At 35.0% G+C, this 18,362-nt stretch overlaps 1 protein-coding gene across 4 annotated transcripts in view; it reads right to left on the bottom strand.

The window, feature by feature from the left end:
- Positions 1 to 1,053: 1,053 nt before the first annotated feature.
- LOC110115053 (serine incorporator 1) overlaps positions 1,054 to 18,362 on the bottom strand; it is a 24,300-nt gene continuing 6,991 nt past the window's right edge. The window contains exons 3-16 of one of the 4 annotated variants that reach the window (XM_028700397.1): positions 8,801 to 10,507; positions 8,662 to 8,719; positions 5,474 to 5,665; positions 5,338 to 5,411; positions 4,896 to 5,055; positions 4,773 to 4,797; positions 4,411 to 4,500; positions 4,145 to 4,316; positions 3,976 to 4,049; positions 3,748 to 3,817; positions 3,021 to 3,092; positions 2,712 to 2,845; positions 2,557 to 2,630; positions 1,054 to 1,299 (exon numbers count right to left, since the gene is read on the bottom strand). In XM_028700397.1, coding sequence (XP_028556230.1) covers positions 1,247 to 1,299; positions 2,557 to 2,630; positions 2,712 to 2,845; positions 3,021 to 3,092; positions 3,748 to 3,817; positions 3,976 to 4,049; positions 4,145 to 4,316; positions 4,411 to 4,500; positions 4,773 to 4,797; positions 4,896 to 5,055; positions 5,338 to 5,411; positions 5,474 to 5,665; positions 8,662 to 8,719; positions 8,801 to 8,818 — 1,266 coding nt within the window. In that variant the 5' untranslated portion in view covers positions 8,819 to 10,507 and the 3' untranslated portion in view covers positions 1,054 to 1,246. Of the gene's footprint in view, positions 1,300 to 2,556; positions 2,631 to 2,711; positions 2,846 to 3,020; positions 3,093 to 3,747; positions 3,818 to 3,975; positions 4,050 to 4,144; positions 4,317 to 4,410; positions 4,501 to 4,772; positions 4,798 to 4,895; positions 5,056 to 5,337; positions 5,412 to 5,473; positions 5,672 to 8,661; positions 8,720 to 8,800; positions 11,677 to 18,362 lie in introns of those variants that run through there. The other 3 variants (XM_020848167.2, XM_028700396.1, XM_020848166.2) reach the window with 3 other exon arrangements.

Here is an 18,362-nt window from a genome sequence, read left to right on the forward strand (position 1 = left end):
GCGAGATTATAGTCAAACTGAGCGTCTCGGAAATACGAACCCAATAATGACACCAAATTCAACCCAATCCGAGCCCAAATGGATCCGAATCAAGGACCTGAAGCGTTGTTGGAAGGTTCGAGTCACAATTTGAGTTACCAAACGGTCTCCGATTTTAACGACTTGAATCGAGCGGCTCGACGAGACAAATCCAACGAGCCCAAGATCGCCAAATTCCGACATCACTAAGGCCTTCAAATGTCCAACGAACGGTGCACGATCGAAGGGTTCAATATCGGCCGTCCATTCGACCACTCCCTATTCGTCCATGATCTCACACCTATTTACAAGTCATGCCACTCTAGAAAAACTATAAATAGAGCCTTCATTCTTCACAAGAGGACTCAAGTGAGAAGAGAAAGAAGAAGAGAAGAGAGAAAGGGGAAAGGGAGAATCATCTCCTCCTCGACCATCGCCGGAGTTCTTTCCGCCGCGTGAATACGCCGGAACTCTGCCGGATTTTCAGGAGACGCCTGAATTCTGCATAATTTTGTAAATTTGCTTCAAGTTAGAAGAAATGGATTGTAATCTGATCGTCCTGACTTGTGGGACGAATTAGCTTCTTGTAATTTACAAAACGCTAGTGGAACTTTTCAGCTGGGCGTGGCCCCGAGGTTTTTTCCCTCTTTCGGGTTTTTCACATAAAAATCCTTGTGCTCATTCTCTTTCCTGTTTGTGTGCTGAATATTCGTGCAACGCTCAGACGTGAATTTGTAAACTCTACCGCCGCATATATTCTAGCCCGCAACATATATATAAATAAAATAAATCAAAATTAGCTTATTAGAGGTGAGATTTTATGTGAAAATCTGAAATGGGAAAAAATATGGGGCTTGAATAAGTTCAAAATTTAAAATGACTCCACCAATATGTATCATAGAATATATCGTACCGCATTATATATTTTTAAATTTTTAATATTTAATTTTTTAATATAATGAGTCTGCCATTCTAAAAAAAAGGACTGAATCCGCCCCTGATCTAAATCTTGCTCAATCCTTTGTTGAAATCTAATTCTGTAATTCATTGTATTCGATAAATTATATTGACTGAACTGTGATTTTACAGTACTGCTTATAAAGATTCTGCTAAATTTTCTCTGCATGTTTTCAGTTTGGAATTGAACTGTCATATTTGCTCTGCAGCATAGCCACCATAAATCAGGAGATGTAGCTTGATTGCTTTATCTTCCTTGTTCAAAGCTTCTTTATGTTGTTTCTGATCTCCCTTTCCAGACTTGTGGTGCAAGCATCATCCACACTGCAAATAATGAAACATTTTAAGAGAAAATCTGAGATCCATTTCATGGTTGGCATAAAATATTAACAACCTTTTGAAGGATATTAATGCAAATAAATGTGATAGGAAACACTTAGGATGATCTCAAGAATTTTCTATCAATATTTGAAAAACATAAAAAATTTTCCGCAAGAATCCACACAAAATCAGGAAAATAGTAGATAATTTGTATTATTCGATGAAATAGAATCGGAAAATAACTAGATACAATTGATCCTCTATTCGAGAGGAGGATCTCTTTCTCCCAAATCTCTAGATGTCGCTAGAGCCCAAAAACCTAAGGGATCTCAAATTCCGGCCAAATTCAAGATGTCCTAACCCTAGGAAAAAAACTATTTAATGTATACAATCCAAAAGGAAATCTCTAAACAGTCCCTACATTTGAATTTCCCTCCTAACTCCCTCAAAATTCCTTCATAAACAGCATTCTTAAACTAGGCGGCTCGATCGCACGTACAGGAGGGCAGAGGAGAGGCGGAACTCTCCACCTCTATTCCGCCCAAGCCAATACCGTATGAACCAGCTAGACCGGTCCAATAAAATGCTCAGTCATAAAAACTAATATGAAAATAATAATATCAAAAAGAGGCTTATTATTGTTAAATCATTTGGCAAGTTTAGCTGATACACATTAGGAGCTTTCCCCATCCTCAGCCAAGATAGATTTAGTTGGCACACATGAGGACCATCTCTCCATATCCATTACAACCCCTAGGCTGCTTTATAGATCAAGGTTTAAGTCTGGTGTGATTCCAAAAGATCACTAGGGTAGGAAAAATCATGGACAACCAGGGCTAGCACACCTTCTTCTCTAATCTCCCAGACCCCAGTTTATATATACTTTTGGGATTCAGGATTTATATAAGATTGGAAAAGTTTATATTTGTTATATCGCAAAATAATTTCCAGAGTTTCATCCCATTTGGAAGAGAAATTATTCTGTGTGAAGGCCGGACATAGCTGTATGTTCGGAGGCGAATTAGGTGCAGTCACGTCAACGGTACCGAGCGAAGGAATGATGTGACGCATTTTGGTTGGTCTCCGGACGGCATTTGGGGGTCCGCACAGAATAATTAATCCATTTGGAAGCCCCGCAAATTGTCTTATTATTACTATTGATCTGTGTATAATTTCCAGAGTTTCATAAGAGAATTGTGAACTTCATTTACCTAATAGCCTCTTTGTTCATCAGACAAATATGTAGTTTGCTTCACTTACCAAAGATAATTGCTGCTAGCCATTCATTCACAACTCTTACCCAGGTACTTGCCCAGCCAACATCTATTGTCCATCTGCGTATATTAGATAAGATTGTACTTATTGATTGAGAGAGAGAGAGAGAGAGCAGATTCAACATGAGATATGAAACTTACTTCTGCATGTTTTTATGCACATCCCAGCCAATAAAGAGCATCCCAAAGTACATGGAACCAATGGCAAAGACAAAATGGAAAAATCCATATCCATATGGCACATCATCATCAGAACTCCTTTCAATCTTTTTAAACTGTATAATGAAATAACTCTATAATTACAGCAAGGAAAAGTGCTAAAATTTGTATATTGCAACCATCTCAAAGCAAATATAATAATTTTCAGATTCTTCTAGATCAAAATGAGCCAATTTTTTTCAATGTGTAATTCATAGATAAATATATTGTGTGATTGAGACATTTTTATACCTGAAAGCATTTGGAATCTATTCCTGTTGAAAATGTTGCGACAACGATGACGAGTATCGCAATAACAAAACTCTGTCATAAATAGATCGAGCTTTTATGAGATCAAATGAATATGAAGCATTCTTGTATATATCAGAAATTAATTATCTGAAATATTACCAGTACCGCATAGAGTAGATTTCAAAGAAAATCAAGGTCATGGAGCTATCAGTCATCAAGTTTAGAACAAGATGCAAGAAATATATGAAACACCTTATTAAAGTTTCACCATTGGAGTTAAGCAAATATTTGGCTGAACAGCAGAAATGGCTTTGAGATTTTAAGGAAAAACAACTGTGAGAAAACTTTAGTTGTGTGAAACCTGAAAAGTTATTTTCTTCAAAGCACAGCACGATACAGCTTTGCCAACAAAACTTCGTCTTCTTTTGAGACGGGTTTTTTATTGCTTCTTAAAGCTACTTTCTAGTCAAAAAATATGAAAATTTATGCTAAAAAACTGTTTTAAGAAGAAGCAAGAAAGCCGTCCCAAACAAAGCCTTCAGAGATCTCTGATTAAGTATTGATTTCTCGGGTCTAAAATAACTATAGTTTTATATATATAATCATCAAAAACAACAAGTCATTCAAAATGTCTATGAGCCATTGTTAAACTCCCAAAGTGAAATATTTGAAAGAAAATATTGCTCAGTAATTACTGTTTGCAACCAAAAAGCTTCTAGAGCTGTACCACAATGGTGAGCCAGTCTGAACCGTTTCCAACTTCTGCTTTCTGGTTGCAGATCTCTGTTTGAGGTTCACTGTCATTTAGGCATCAGAAATCACAAATATGATAAAAACTAAGAAATTGCAACAGCAAAGGAGAAGAATTGAATAAATTTAGCTACTTACTACAAATTGGAAAGATAAAATGAATAAATTAATAAGAAAAAAATTGTTCATGAATCATGAATATTACCTCCGAATTCCACTCCAACAAAGAAAAACTGTATAAGCACCCATCAGCCCTGGTGCCAAGTATCCAGCTCTTACCTATTTAGCAAAAAAAAAAAAAAATTATGAGGTCAATATACATTAAAAATACAACTAATGAATCAAAAGCAAAAAAGATTAATTATAAATCTAACCTTAGGGTGTACTGAGATAAAAGTCATAATTTGCAGGAGCAAAAGAGTAAGACTGATAAATAAGATATTAAGCCAGCATGATAGCTCAGGTGCATACCATACATACATCATGATGCATCCCACAATGGATGCAACATATGCAGCCATTGTGATGATCATCACTTGGATGTGGCTGCAAATCAGAATACGTTATATGCATAAGCTAAAGTTCATATATTTGCAAACATTGCGAAGAAAAATAAGACGAAAAGAACGAAAAAACATACCATCTCTCTGCATATTTCTCTGAATGGCAGCAATCATTCAACCAATTAATGAAGCTTATCACACTAATGAGTTGAATAACAAGGAAGGCACTGAAATTATACGGGATTAAAAATAGTCAAATGGTAATCTTTCATCTCTGATTATACAAACAGAGAAATGCCACTTTCCCTAATTGTATAGTTGTTGAAAACATTGTCATTCAATGATAAAGGCTTCGTTCAAGACGGCTTTCTTACTGCTTGTTAAAGTAGTTTTTTAGTACAAAAATTTAATTTTTGAACTAGAAAACTGTTTTAAGAAGCTGTTAAAAGCCATCCCAAACGAAGTCAAAATAAGAGAGAAGAAGATAAAAAATGCATACCCTGCACCGACATGCGCCACCTTTCCTGCATCATAGCATGTAACATGAAGTGAAAAAGCAAAAACATTACATAAATTAAGGGAAAAAAATCGAACTCTCTGCATAAAAAGAATACTTGCTCACCATAGATCATAAAAAACTTTGATGGAATGAAGAAGGGAACAACCATGAAAGACACCCACATGAGCATCTTAGCTAACCACCACTCAGAGTGCCATGAATTCCTTGCATCCTTCACCTTCTTTGTGCCCACAGTAGTAAAAAATAGGACAAAGAAGAACATCTAAACAACAAAATCAAGGGCCCAAACAAAAAAAAAATTGTAAGTTGAAACATTCAATCAAATATGGATCCCAATTTTATGAAATAAATTTATTTTTCTACCCCCAATACATGCATAATCAAATAAAATATAGATTGAACCAAGCGAAAAAAATAATTTAAATTAAATCGAACTAACCCAAATCATAGCTTTTTTTAATTTTTCATAGCTTGAAAACAAAGCTGACACATTTATAATTTGTTGGATTTCAGAAAACGTTAGCGAGTAAACAATGAAGGATACAGAACAGCCAAAACTAATACGAAGCACGCCTTCTGTTCCCAAGCAGTAGCGTGCGCCATGGCATCCTTTCAGCCCTACAAAACAGAGCTTAGAAAACAGAGCAGAGAAGAAAACTAAGAAGAAGAAGAATGTATACTGCGAAGCTCTGAGAGCACTGCGTGGCCATAATCTCGAATAGTCCATGCAAGGAGACTTGTGATGAGGAAGATGAAGGCGTATATGTAACGAGCAATGGAGGGGTTGGGACGAAGAAAGAGGCGGGTAAACCATGAGTCCTTCTCCCTGTAACCTGGATCCTCCATGACCATGCCAATCTTCCTCAGCTCATCTGTAACTGCAAGGAGAGGGAGGTGAGAGGTACAACGGCAAGCTTCTTAATAGTTGTTTATTTTAATTAAAAATATACATATTTTTTAATCTGTATTTTTTATATAAACATCTCATAATTTATGAGAAATCATAGTTCAGCAGCAACTTTACAATGAAGTAGCATGTGAATATATTTATGCTATGAGTTTAATTTAAATGTAAAAATATATCAGAAATGTAAATTAAATATTAAAAATAAAGAAATACTATATCAAATTTATTAAATTTTTATAATAAAAATGCGTGACATTTGTAGTATAGTAACACTTGAATTATATTTTAAGATTAAATATTCATCTATTTTGAAAATTGCTTATTTAAAAAATAAAATAAAAATCATTTATTAAAAATTTTTGAAACTTATTTTCTGATAATTCTAACTCTGCTCTATTAATTACATAAAAGTTTGTGGAACATAATCCTAGATCCTAAGACAAATTTGCCTCAAATTTTGCAAATAATTACTCCCCTCTCGGTGCTCTAAACAATTTAGTTTCCATTGTGAATTACCCATTGAGTTTAGGTTTGGCTTTTAACCGAATAACCAATCCACATTTTTCTTTTTTTTTTTTTATAGAGGATATAAATAGTTAAATACATAACACTTAATTTTTTTGCATAATTCATCATTATTTACTCTTGTAACACCTCATATGCCATCCAAATCTGTCACAACTTCCTTGTAAAGCATAGCATGATATTTATCTCATTGCCACCTTGGCGCACATCAATCAAGAAGTGATTATTATATGCAGAATCCGAACACTTATAACCGTTCAGTTATGTATTATGAACAATAAAAGCACGGTTATTATTCACCACTGTGCTTTTATTATTCATTCATACGTTTTTTACTATTTACAATCACAAAACTGAACGATTCTTTATGTCTGAACTCCGCACGTAATAATTCCTCTCAATCAAGACACCACATTCGCACGATAGCAATCTCTTCATGCCCTCTCCAACGGAATCATGATGATGCACTCATGAGCGATGCCGAAAGCTCCATCCAACAATAAAGAATGGGTCAACTGTCTCAATCCTTTCCCACCAAGATCCAACACAACCTCCTCAACTTAGATTAGATCCATCACAATTTTCTTTACATTGTGATAAAACATTTCATAAACAAAGAAGCTAAATTATATAAATATTAAATTTTAAGTATTAAATATCTATTTTAGAAAAAATTAAGTGCTACCTCTATAAATCCCTATTTATTTCACATCAAATAGAACCATACCGATGCTTTACTACTCGAACATCATAGAACACCATATTAGCCCAGTTATTTGAAATTATCTATTTTCTAAATATTTTCCACCATTAATTACACTTTAACCGTCCAATTATAGCGATTATTGTAATTTTTGAACTATTATTTCTTAACAGAGTAGAATAAAATGGACAAAGTTGGTTTCTTAATATTAATATTAAGAGATTGAAAAAAAAAATTATTTAAAAATTTAATATAAAAAAATATTAATATTTCATTTGAAATAATTCTATATAACAACTTTTTATAAATTTTTTAAAAAAATAAAAAAATAATGATAAAAAACTATCCCAAACAAATCCTTAAATTAAGTTTGACATAACTTTCTACTTTTTAAAATAACTTTTTATTAAAAAAAAACTTCTTAAAAGAATTTTTATACTTTGAAAATTACTTTAAAAAATAATAAAAAATATCCCAATCAAAGCCTAAATGCTTGTCTGCTTTATAGATATATTATGTTTTGGAAGGAATTTATCAAGCAGTGGCTCTATTACTCCTAAAGAAAAGAAAAAAAAAAGATTTCAGATCAAATCTGAGAGCACATTCATCCTCTCTGCCTTAATTTCCAACAAATAAAGCCTATTCATACTTGAAAAGAATCTTAGCAACGCTAAGCCCCCACTGCTTTTACAACAGAGAGATTTCCAAAACTTTCATCACGTTAATAAAGACGGCAATACCGTCAGATTAGCAGCAAAAGCAAAGGATATCAGAATAGTTGCTTCTCATCCAATTATTCTTGCAAGATAAAGCTAACCATAACACCATAAATTGAAGGCAGACACTTAGAGGAGATTTAAAACTCGCCTGATCTGCGACTAAATTCACACTGAGATCTACATCTTTAGAGAAGGAAAACAAGGCAATTTTTTCACATGTTGTGAGAAAAGTGAATGAGTTTTAGCAATGATACACAGAAATAAACGGTTTAGGCTGCTCAAATCAAGCCAATTTCAGTAATCAGTTTCAGTTTTATAGAAATCTTTTGAGTATGTATATGAAGAAATTATTCTATGTGGACACCGGACGGAGAGAACCGTCCGAATTTGTTGCGCTTCTATTGCTCTTCTGTTGCGCTTTTACAAAAGGATAATAAAAGGACAGCAAATTTTCAATTATGAATGTGTTTTTAGTGCCCTTTTGCAAAAGTGCAATAAAAGTGCAACAAACATTCAATATTTTAGCAAATGTTAAATATTTGCAGGCCTTTACTGTACCAAAACGCAAAAAAAGAACATTAAAAGAGCAGTAAATTCGGACGGTTCTCTCCGTCCGGTACTCGTACAGAATAATTAGTCCTGGATATGGGGGTTGGGGAGGAGGGGTTTTCAGTGTAACACCAAATTTTGTTCAATTAGAGGAAATATCAGCCTCCTATCTCCATTATTCCTCAAACAGTCAAATTTATCAATTTGTATTCTCAACTATTCGTCAAATTATCAATTACATAATCTCAAAACCTGCAAATTCATAAATTTGGTAGTTTATTGTTTGGTATGAGTACTTAGATTTATAAATATGGGTACTTTGGGTGTCATGGAAATAATTCCAGAGAACAGCAGTGACACAATGAAATGAAATTTAATGAAGAATGACTAGAAATGGATGAATATCAGTAATTTGTGAAGCAAATCAATATCATCCCAATGTTTAAGCTGGCTAATGTTACTGACCTACAATGGAAAAAGTCTCCGGCCGCCAGAAACCAAGAGCCGATGTCTCCTCCGTTTCCTGCAGCATATAAAGCATTAAAATAGAGCTTTAAGAGAAAGAATTTAAGAGAGAGAGAGAGAGAGAGAGGTGGTTTTATACATTAGCAGAGGTGCCCATCTTCTCCTTAATTGCTTTGCCTTGCTGCTCCCGGTAGAATAATTGCACAAGTAATATATATATATTACAGGCTTGTTCGCCCCAAGTTACTTTGCTTCATCAATCAACAGAAATAAGGCGTACTCCTCACACAACAAAAGCTTACACGGTAACACGACCAAATCTCTGACGTCCATTTCATGCATCCCTCTGGACTCCACCATAATGCTTTTTATGCTCTGATATGTGGGACCATCAAATAACGAAGAAGAAATGGAAAGCATAGAACGAGGCTTTTTTTTTCTGCCTTCTGCTGGCAAGGCACAGTTTGAGAGATTTGGAAGCCAGGTTATTGCTCAATTTCTTATATGCTGATGTTCAAGAAAATGAATGCTGAGAAATTCTGTGTTTACTCTTAACATCTATCTCATCAAAGTTTATTGGGCGATGCACAAAAAAATTTGTCAATTAGGCCTCATTTGTTTCGGAGTTTTTTTACCTTTTTCTGTTCAAAAACGGCAAAATTATCTTTTTAGGGAACTTTATTTTTTACTGTTTTGAGAAACTTTTTTATATTTATTTCTCCGTTAGAAAACTCCATTCGCTTGAATAACCAAACGAAACCTTAGTCACTCCGTGGCACAATACAATCTTAGTGTGATTGAGTTTTAAAAAGTTTCAAATATCAAATTTTCCTTTTGCAGAAAATCGTGTATGTGCACATTTTCCATGGTTTAATAATAATATGCCAAAAATTAACCGAACTCATCCTTCCTTGTGAGATAAGATGGGTGGAATTGATTTTATTTCTTCCAGCACAGATCAACGCCGCCAAAATAATAAAAAAATAGATAAAGGATTGAACTGGTCCTATAATTTTTTCTGAATAATCAAAATAATCCCCAACTATATCCAATAATTTGATCTCTTGACTCTTATTTAACCAATTCATGGATGCCCAGGGTCAAAACTAGCCTTAGTTCTCAGGAGAGGCAAGTGGCAAATTTATAAAAAAATTAAAATATATATAAGAGTGCAAAATAATTTATTTTGCAAATAATCATTTTTCACAGACTTATTTGTTAGTGTTACAAAAATTCAACATAATTGAATAAAAATAGCGGAAAGCCAAGATGCTTTCCGATTTTTAGAGGGGCAAATTGCGTGAAAAAAAAGTCGGCTTGGGGCAAAAAATAAAATTCAGAGGGCGCATATTACAAATAACCCTTACTATACTAATAATTTTATTTTTTTAGGGAGACGGGCAGTACACAGTTCTGCCCTTGCATGGATCATTAAGGTCCCTACTTAAAAAGTCAAGAGACTAAAATGAGACTTTAAATAGTCGGAATCATTTTGGGCCTTATAAAATATCAAGGGAATATTTTATTCTTTCCCTAAAAAAAATGAAAGCATAATTTTGTTTTTGTATCAAAAATAAAATCACTAGCCCTACAAAAAACCTGACGAGTTACACCCTCAATGATGAAGCCGCTAAGAAAATGCTTGTACAGTTAAAAAATTATCATACCGTGATTTTTTAAAAAATAAAAACATAATAACTTTTTAATTATCTCAAAAATATTATCAGACTTAAGGGTCACTTGAAAGAGAAACAAAGCATACGTACCTTAACATTGCATTGGTCACAACAGAAAAAGCCAATTAGCGGATTGGGTCACACTGGAGAAGATATTAAAGCGACTGAATCTGGAAGAAAAAAAGAGGTTATGGCCAAAAATATGCATGTGATCACCCTTTTGGCTTTCATTAGAAACAAAGTAGATCAAGGACCGCACATGAAAGCAAATAGGAATCAGTAAAGCGTACCAACCAAATTAATTTAGATCAACATGAAAACAAATACTACAGAAACTTGTCAGTCATATCAACACAAAATGAATTATCGTACAATGCATTAGGATCTGTATGCTTCAACCAGATTACTTTATATCACCGCTAACAGGAAAAAAATAATTTAAAGCTAAAGGTTTAATAATACGGAAATCCATTTATAACACATTTCTACGGTTCTACCCCGAGCACGCCCAATAGAGTGAAATTCAATCCACACATGAAGATGCAATTATCAAGGGCGTGCTGCAACGGTTAAGCTAATAGCCTGTCGGTGATACTTTAATAAAGAAAACCTTCGACATAAAATCACAGATAATAGTGAGCTAAATACTGTCATTCTTGACCGCATGCTCAGATGTTCTAGACTCAAAGCATAACATGTAATAAAGATGACTTTAAAGTTGAAATATTATTCATAAATTTGCCAAAGAACTAAATCACCTGTCTTACTATATGGCATGACACCATTAATCATTAATTTTAACTTTAGCTTTTAGTTGAAATGATAAACATTCGAAAGCAAAATTAAAATTAGTTCCATTCTCGCCGCAAAAAAAAAAAAATCCAAACTTACAATCAATTTTGACCTAAATATATGTGGGCTACGAAACTTCGACGCGCACCGGCCTCTCCGGACTGTCTTCTTTCTTGTTTGTTGATAGCGTGACGGCGGAGAGTTTTAACAAGCTTAAGTTCTGGGTGAATTTTAAGAAGGCAGATTTGGTTTTAAATAAGACATTACCCGGAGATTTTGCCCACATTTTATGAGGACTTTATGATCTGAATTCTGGTTTCCAATAGGCGCAAGCCTCTATAGTTAATTCCCCCTCCCGATAACGAGAGAGAACTTTTGATCAAGACAAGTTATTAAAGAGGTCGTATAGGTTGTAAATCCAGTGTATAATAGCAATAGTTTAAGGCTTTGAATTATGGATATGAATTTTATAATTTGAAAAGTTAAAGTTTATCACCATAAACTTAAAATAAGTGATGGGGGGAATGAAGAAAAGCCCGATCAAGATCCCATGGTTCCATCGTCCCGAGTTGTCATGGTCCCTGGTCTACTTAGTCAGAGGAGGTAGTCGATCCAACATGACAATACCTTATCGGCGGTCATGGGTTGGTTCATCCAAGAATACCTTGTAGACCATGAGTGGTGTTTGCTTAAGAGAATAGATCTAAATCCACCTTAACTGATAGAGAACTTTATGCCTATCAAATATACCCTATGATTCATTACTCAAGAGTTTAGCGCCATTAAGGAACATGCGGGCTATGGCCGTGATCGTAATATAATGATATCATTTTTCGGCAAAATCACTCAATCAGATGGCACATGTCACGTCCCTACTAGCAAGAGACAATTTGAGGATTAATTTTAGTGATACACCCAACACGTCATTCGCTCTTTGCGAGCTAAGGTAAATTTGAATTTATCACTCCCAACAAACAGTTACGGGAGGTGGATAAGTTTTAGTTTTAAGTTCTTAAGTAATATGTTTTATTTTAAGAATTCAGAATTTTATTGGTTTTGATATTTAACCCTTCCAGCTGATATTTACATTCAACACGGTCATCATCGAATTAACGTCACTTGTGTTTTCATAGGAATTTGGAAGGCTTTTTATGATTCAAGTCAGGTCGACTCCACTCCTTTCAAGGAGGATGAAGTTAGAATATTTAACCCGCATAGCATTCTCGGACCGTTGGATTTATGAATCATATATGACGATCAGAGCACATGCAGGTTGTGTTTAGTTTGAAAATAAAATGTTATATTAATGAATTTGGGCTTTAATTAATCTTGCCACCTAGGCAAGTATATGGCATTTACGTTTCACATCACCATGGTTCCATCGTCCCGAGTTGTCATGGTCTCTGGCCTACTTAGTCAGAGGAGGTAGTCGATCCAACATGACAGTACCTTATCGGCGGACATGGGTTGCTTCATCCAAGAATACCTTGTAGACCATGAGTGGTGTTTGCTTAAGAGAATAGATCTGAATCCACCTTAACTGATAGAGAACTTTATGCCTATCAAATATACCCTATGATTCATTACTCAAAAGTTTAACGCCATTAAGGAACATGCGGGTTATGGCCGTGATCGTAATATAATGATGTCATTTTTCGGCAAAATCACTCAATCAGATGGCACATGTCACGTCCCTACTAGCAAGAGACAATTTGAGGATGAATTTTAGTGATGCACCCAACACGTCATTCGCTCTTTGCGAGCTAAGGTTAATTTGAATTTATCACTCCCAACAAACAGTTACGGGAGGTGGTAGGGGTGTCAATTTTTGACACGACCCGGAAAAATCCGGGTTCGGGTCAACCCGAACACGAAACAGGTTGGGTTCGGGTTGAAAAAATCAACCAGTTTTAAAAATCGGGTCGGGTTCGGGTTGACCCAGCAACCCGAAAACTTAAATTTGACCCGAAAACCCGAGATTGACCCGTTTTGACCCAATTTTGACCCGAAAATTAACAATTTTAGGTCAACTTCAAGTCATTCGTGTCGGGTCGGGTTGACCCGGACCCGAATCGGGTCGGGTTCGGGTCCGGAAACCTGACCCGTTTTTAAAAACAAGTCGGGTTCGGGTTGACCCGAACAGTGCAAAAACAAGTCGGGTTCGGGTTGACCCGAACAGTGCCGGGTCAGTTCCGGGTTCGACCCGAACCCGACCCACTGACCCGAATTGACACCCCTAGGAGGTGGATAAGTTTTAGTTTTAAGTTCTTAAGTGATATGTTTTATTTTAAGAATTCAGAATTTTATTGGTTTTGATATTTAACCCTTCCAGTTGATATTTACATTTAACACGGTCATCATCGAATTAACGTCACTTGTGTTCATAGGAATTTGAAAGGCTTTTTATGATTCAAGTCAGGTCGACTCCACTCCTTTCAAGAAGGATGAAGTTAGAATATTTAACCCACATAGCATTCTCGAACCGTTGGATTTATGAATCATATATGACGATCAGAGCACATGCAGGTTGTGTTTAGTTTGAAAATAAAATGTTATATTAATGAACATTTGGCACAGCGCAACATTTTCAAACATTTGTTTTTGTAACTTTAACACATTTATCAGAGCACATGCAAGATTTAATTTAGTTTGAAAATAAAATGTTATATTAATGAACATTTGGCCCAGCGCAACATTTTCAAACATTTGTTTTTGTAACTTTAACACATTTATCAGAGCACATGCAGGATTTAATTTAGTTTGAAATAGAATGTTATATTAATGAGCATTTGACCCTACATATGTTTGAAAATGTGTTTATAACTTTCTCAAACATTCTCAAAGCACAGTATTCTCAAATATTTGTGTTTATAACTTTAACATATTTGTCGAAGTACATGCAGGATGTTTTGCACTTAAGTTTAGGGAATCATTTTTAATACATAAAGGGGAATTTTAAATATGATAAGTGGCGCAAGTAATTTCGTTTAGAAAAATACACGAGATTTCATTTAAGGGTCTACAAACGTCTTATGTCCGCTTGTACAAATATTGCATCCGGTGGCATTGACTCCAACTCGTTTGCATACAATCGAATGAATTTTAGCCATTTTATATTTATAAATATTTTGGCATAGCTTTTAGCTTTCTAGATCAACAAGATCTCTCTCTTTCCTTATGTATTTTTGATATGCCTTCTTCTGACAGAAAGATGGATAACTATCATTAAAGAGAGCTGGAAAGAAGTGAAGTGATGCTCCTATTAATATGCTAATAGCCCATGAATGGTCTAGTACATTTGAGTTAAAGGAGACATTTCCTGGCATTGACACTACTCTTTGAGTATATATCCCCAAAAATATTGACTGAATAATGTTGTGTAGATCTGATGGATAATAGAATGACTCTTGTGCATCAAAACTCATTATTGCAAAGAGACTTGCTATTATAAAAGGCTAATCCCATAGAAAGAGAATGCAGCTGAAATTCTTAGTTTGAATGGAGTTCTCTCAAAATTTTTAAAAATTAACTTTAATCAACATTGCTAAGACAAGATGAGATGCATGATAAATGTTTTCGAGCAAAGACTATAGTGGCATGGTCCTGATTTGGCTAAAAGATGCATCAAATCAAAATGCTTTTATTTTATATAATCTCAACATTGTACATTGCCAAATTCCTCTTGAATAGCACATTAAAGCCATAATCAATTGTTAATCTCATTTAATTCTTGAAACAAGATTGTGTCACTTTCCATTAATACAATCTACATTGTTTGATTTAATTGATTTAATGTTGTTGTTTTGATTGTCACATACAACAATCTTATAAGCCATTATTATGTGAGTTATAATTTGTTCAATGACTTATATAAACTAAAACATTTCCTCTCTCATTTTTGTATGATCCAATTGATTGGAAACTCAATCGCAATTTGATGGTGCATACCCCTTTTCTTCATCGTCTTAATTTATTGGAACGACAATTAATTATATATATTTTAAATCATTTAAAATGATTAATTTTGTTTGAAATTAATTATATTGAGGGCCGTTTATTTTGTTCAAAATTTTGGCAACCTCCTGGAATCCCCTCCGCGCGAGGGGAGGTTAGGGATTTTGATCGACTCAGCCGGATCAAATCAACGACGAGAACTTTGGGGTATCGAATCGACCACAGTATAGGTCTTCGAGTCTTCTAATGTGCGTGACTTGTTAATTATGTGATTTAATTTTATTTAAAAGGTAGTTTTTATTCCCCTCAAAAATTCGGTAGGCACTTTCCCTTTTGACTCGAATCGACCGGATCAAATCAACGACGAGGGGTTTGGGGGAGCGAATCAACCCCGTTAATGTTTTCAAGTCTTCGATCCACTCGGCCGGATCAGATCGACGGCCAAGGGCTTCGGGGAACCGAATCAAACCGAGGACTTCCTTCAATTCTTTTCCGGTTGAGGTGTCTGTTTGAAAATTCTTTTTTTTTTTCATTATAAATATATAATATGTTATAATATATAATATAACATATTATATATTTATTATAATATAAACACAAGACCATCCAAACAGAGAGCAGGAGATGGAGCCTGATCAGGCTAGGGAACGGCGGCGGAGGTCACGCACGGCGGCTGGAGTCGGCAGGCAGCGGTCTGAGGCATAATGGATGGAGTCGGATGCTAGCAAGCTTGGTCGTGTCGAAGACGGAAGCGGAAGTCGGCGGGCTTTAGTGGGTTCGAGACATCGGCGGCAAAGAGCAAGATCGGGAATACGGGTGTAGAGGAAGAGGTGGAGGCTAGTGTTGCTATGGTACGGCAGCAGGATGTAGAGCAGAGGGCTAGACTTCGGCTGTGAAGAAGATCGTAAGTCCAAAAGGTATGTCGTCGGGCCTTCTTACATGCAGTTCTGAGAGCGTTAGAGTCGAATGAGAGAGGGCTTCGTTGTTTTGTATTGTGAGGAGCGAACGTGGGATCGTGGGTAGGTAAGATCGTGCGTAAGTGAGGCTTGTCGTCGGTTGGGTCGTGGGGTTTGATCGTGTCTTAGAGGTCAACAATATAATATTAAAAAAATGAGTATATCAAGCTTCAATTAATTTACATAATAGGAGCCCCCTTTTGTCTGCAGAGCTAAAACATACTGCACATCACTTTTTGTTACAATAAGTTCTAAAATTTACTTGATTTAACATTTGATATTTTAAAATCAATTTAATTTACAATCTAACTGATGCAAGTAAAGCAGGTCTTCATATCAATAAAGCTTACTTTCATTCATAATCATAACACTTGATTAGCATGACAAAACATTAATTCGATGCACGAGGAAATAAACACATAATAACACACAGGACAACATAATTCTATTAAGGGGTCAAACATACAAAAATTTAAACCACAAGAACACAAAAATGAAATTCCAATAAGCATGGTAATCAATTGATATTGGTGATATTGGAACACACCAACATATAGGCTCTTCTTCAACAGGTTGCAAACCAAATTTACTAAATCAAGCATCATCTCCACGAACACCATAACCAAAGAACCCCTTACTAAAGCCCATTAAAAAAGAAAACAACAACAAGCCTTTATCCCACTATGTGGGGTCGGCAACATGAATCATTTTTCTCCATTGTGTCAAGTTAAGGGTCAAATTATCATCTAAATCTAATAAAGAAATATCATTTTTAATATTTTCTAACCAAGTCTTTTTAGGTCTATCTCTACCTTTCTTGATATAAGTCAAATCTAATACATCTACTTTCCTAACCGGGTCATCGGAAGACCGCCGTTTTATGTGACCAAACCATATAAGGCGACTCCCTCTAATCTTATCATTAAAAAAGAAAATAACAGAAAAATATTTAAATAGCTATAACTAGTCAGAGAGTAGCTCAGATCCAGTAATTATGCAGAAACCAGTGAAAGTGACAGTTAAGTAAGCCAATAACATAGATGCATAAATTCCTCCTTTCAGCTTGCTTTTCTTCAAATCTTTTATTAATACCTTTTGAATAGTTGAAAATTACTATTATCAAACAAATTATTACATTTGTTGAACATTTTTACCTAATGTGAATTAAATTTTATTGATTAAATGATCTATTGTATGCAAATAATATATCAATATATGACATGTGATTACAGAAGCCTCACTTCATTTTGCACTATATGCATTGAAGCAAAAAGTAACCCTTGACCGCAATATTCCGCTTAACACTTTTAAAAACACTGAAACTTTTGAACATGTAATAATGTTGCAGTAACTTACTATACTACAAAAAAAAAAAAAAAAATCGGCTCTGCCAAGTTAAAGTCCTAATAGTTATCCACTAGATTTAGAGCAAGTTTTTCTAGATCTACCATGGTTATCCAAATGTCCTCAGAGAGTCAGAGGACAATCGATTTTACCATCTGACAAAGACCATGTGAAAGATATTTGCTACAAAATTAGCATATTTATAATTTATTGATTTCACTTTGCCGTTTAACTTGTGCATAAAGTTCATGAAAATTATATGCAAATGTAAATGCAGCATCCAAGAATGAATGGTGTGGTATATCAGCTAGAACAACTAGTCATTAAGGGCTATAACCATAGATACTCTCTAAAACAGTTTTATTTGTTGTTTTAGAAATACAAATATTATAAGCAAACTCAAATGTAGGCAAATATAAGTCCCATGTTCCTGAGATAAAAAAATTCAAACTTAGCAAGGCTTATTAGCCAATCCACCCTTGTTCTTTATTAAGCACAAAGCTTAACCCTCTTTGGTTCTCCCTCATCTTTCTCCATTTCCAGAACCTAGCATTCTGATAGGAAACGGTCCAAAATAATGGAAAACAGAGCAGAGATCTGCAGTAAACAGCAGTTTTTCCCAAAAACTGTAGGAAATATGAGAGAAAGCTGTTGAAATTCACTAATAAAAAAAGTAAAAAAAGAAAAACAGCACAAGATACACGGATCTTCAATTCGAGAGAACCAACTCTCCAATTCTCTAGCCAAAGACTAGAGCCCAAGCACCACACAAGAGATCCCAAATTCAGGTTCAAATTCAAGATAACCCTAACCCAAGCCAAAAGAAAATTACTTAAAGCAAAAGACAATTAGTTAATCCCTAAACAGCCCCCAAATTTGAATTTTCCCTCCTAAACCCTTGCTCCAATCAATGATTGGGCACCACACCTATTCCGCCTCACTCCAGGTTCCACACCCGCCGCCGCCCCGCCGCCCCCCC

This window comes from Dendrobium catenatum, unplaced genomic scaffold (genome assembly GCF_001605985.2).
Source record: "Dendrobium catenatum unplaced genomic scaffold, ASM160598v2 fragScaff_scaffold_1510, whole genome shotgun sequence".
In the NCBI taxonomy this organism is placed as follows: domain Eukaryota; kingdom Viridiplantae; phylum Streptophyta; class Magnoliopsida; order Asparagales; family Orchidaceae; genus Dendrobium; species Dendrobium catenatum.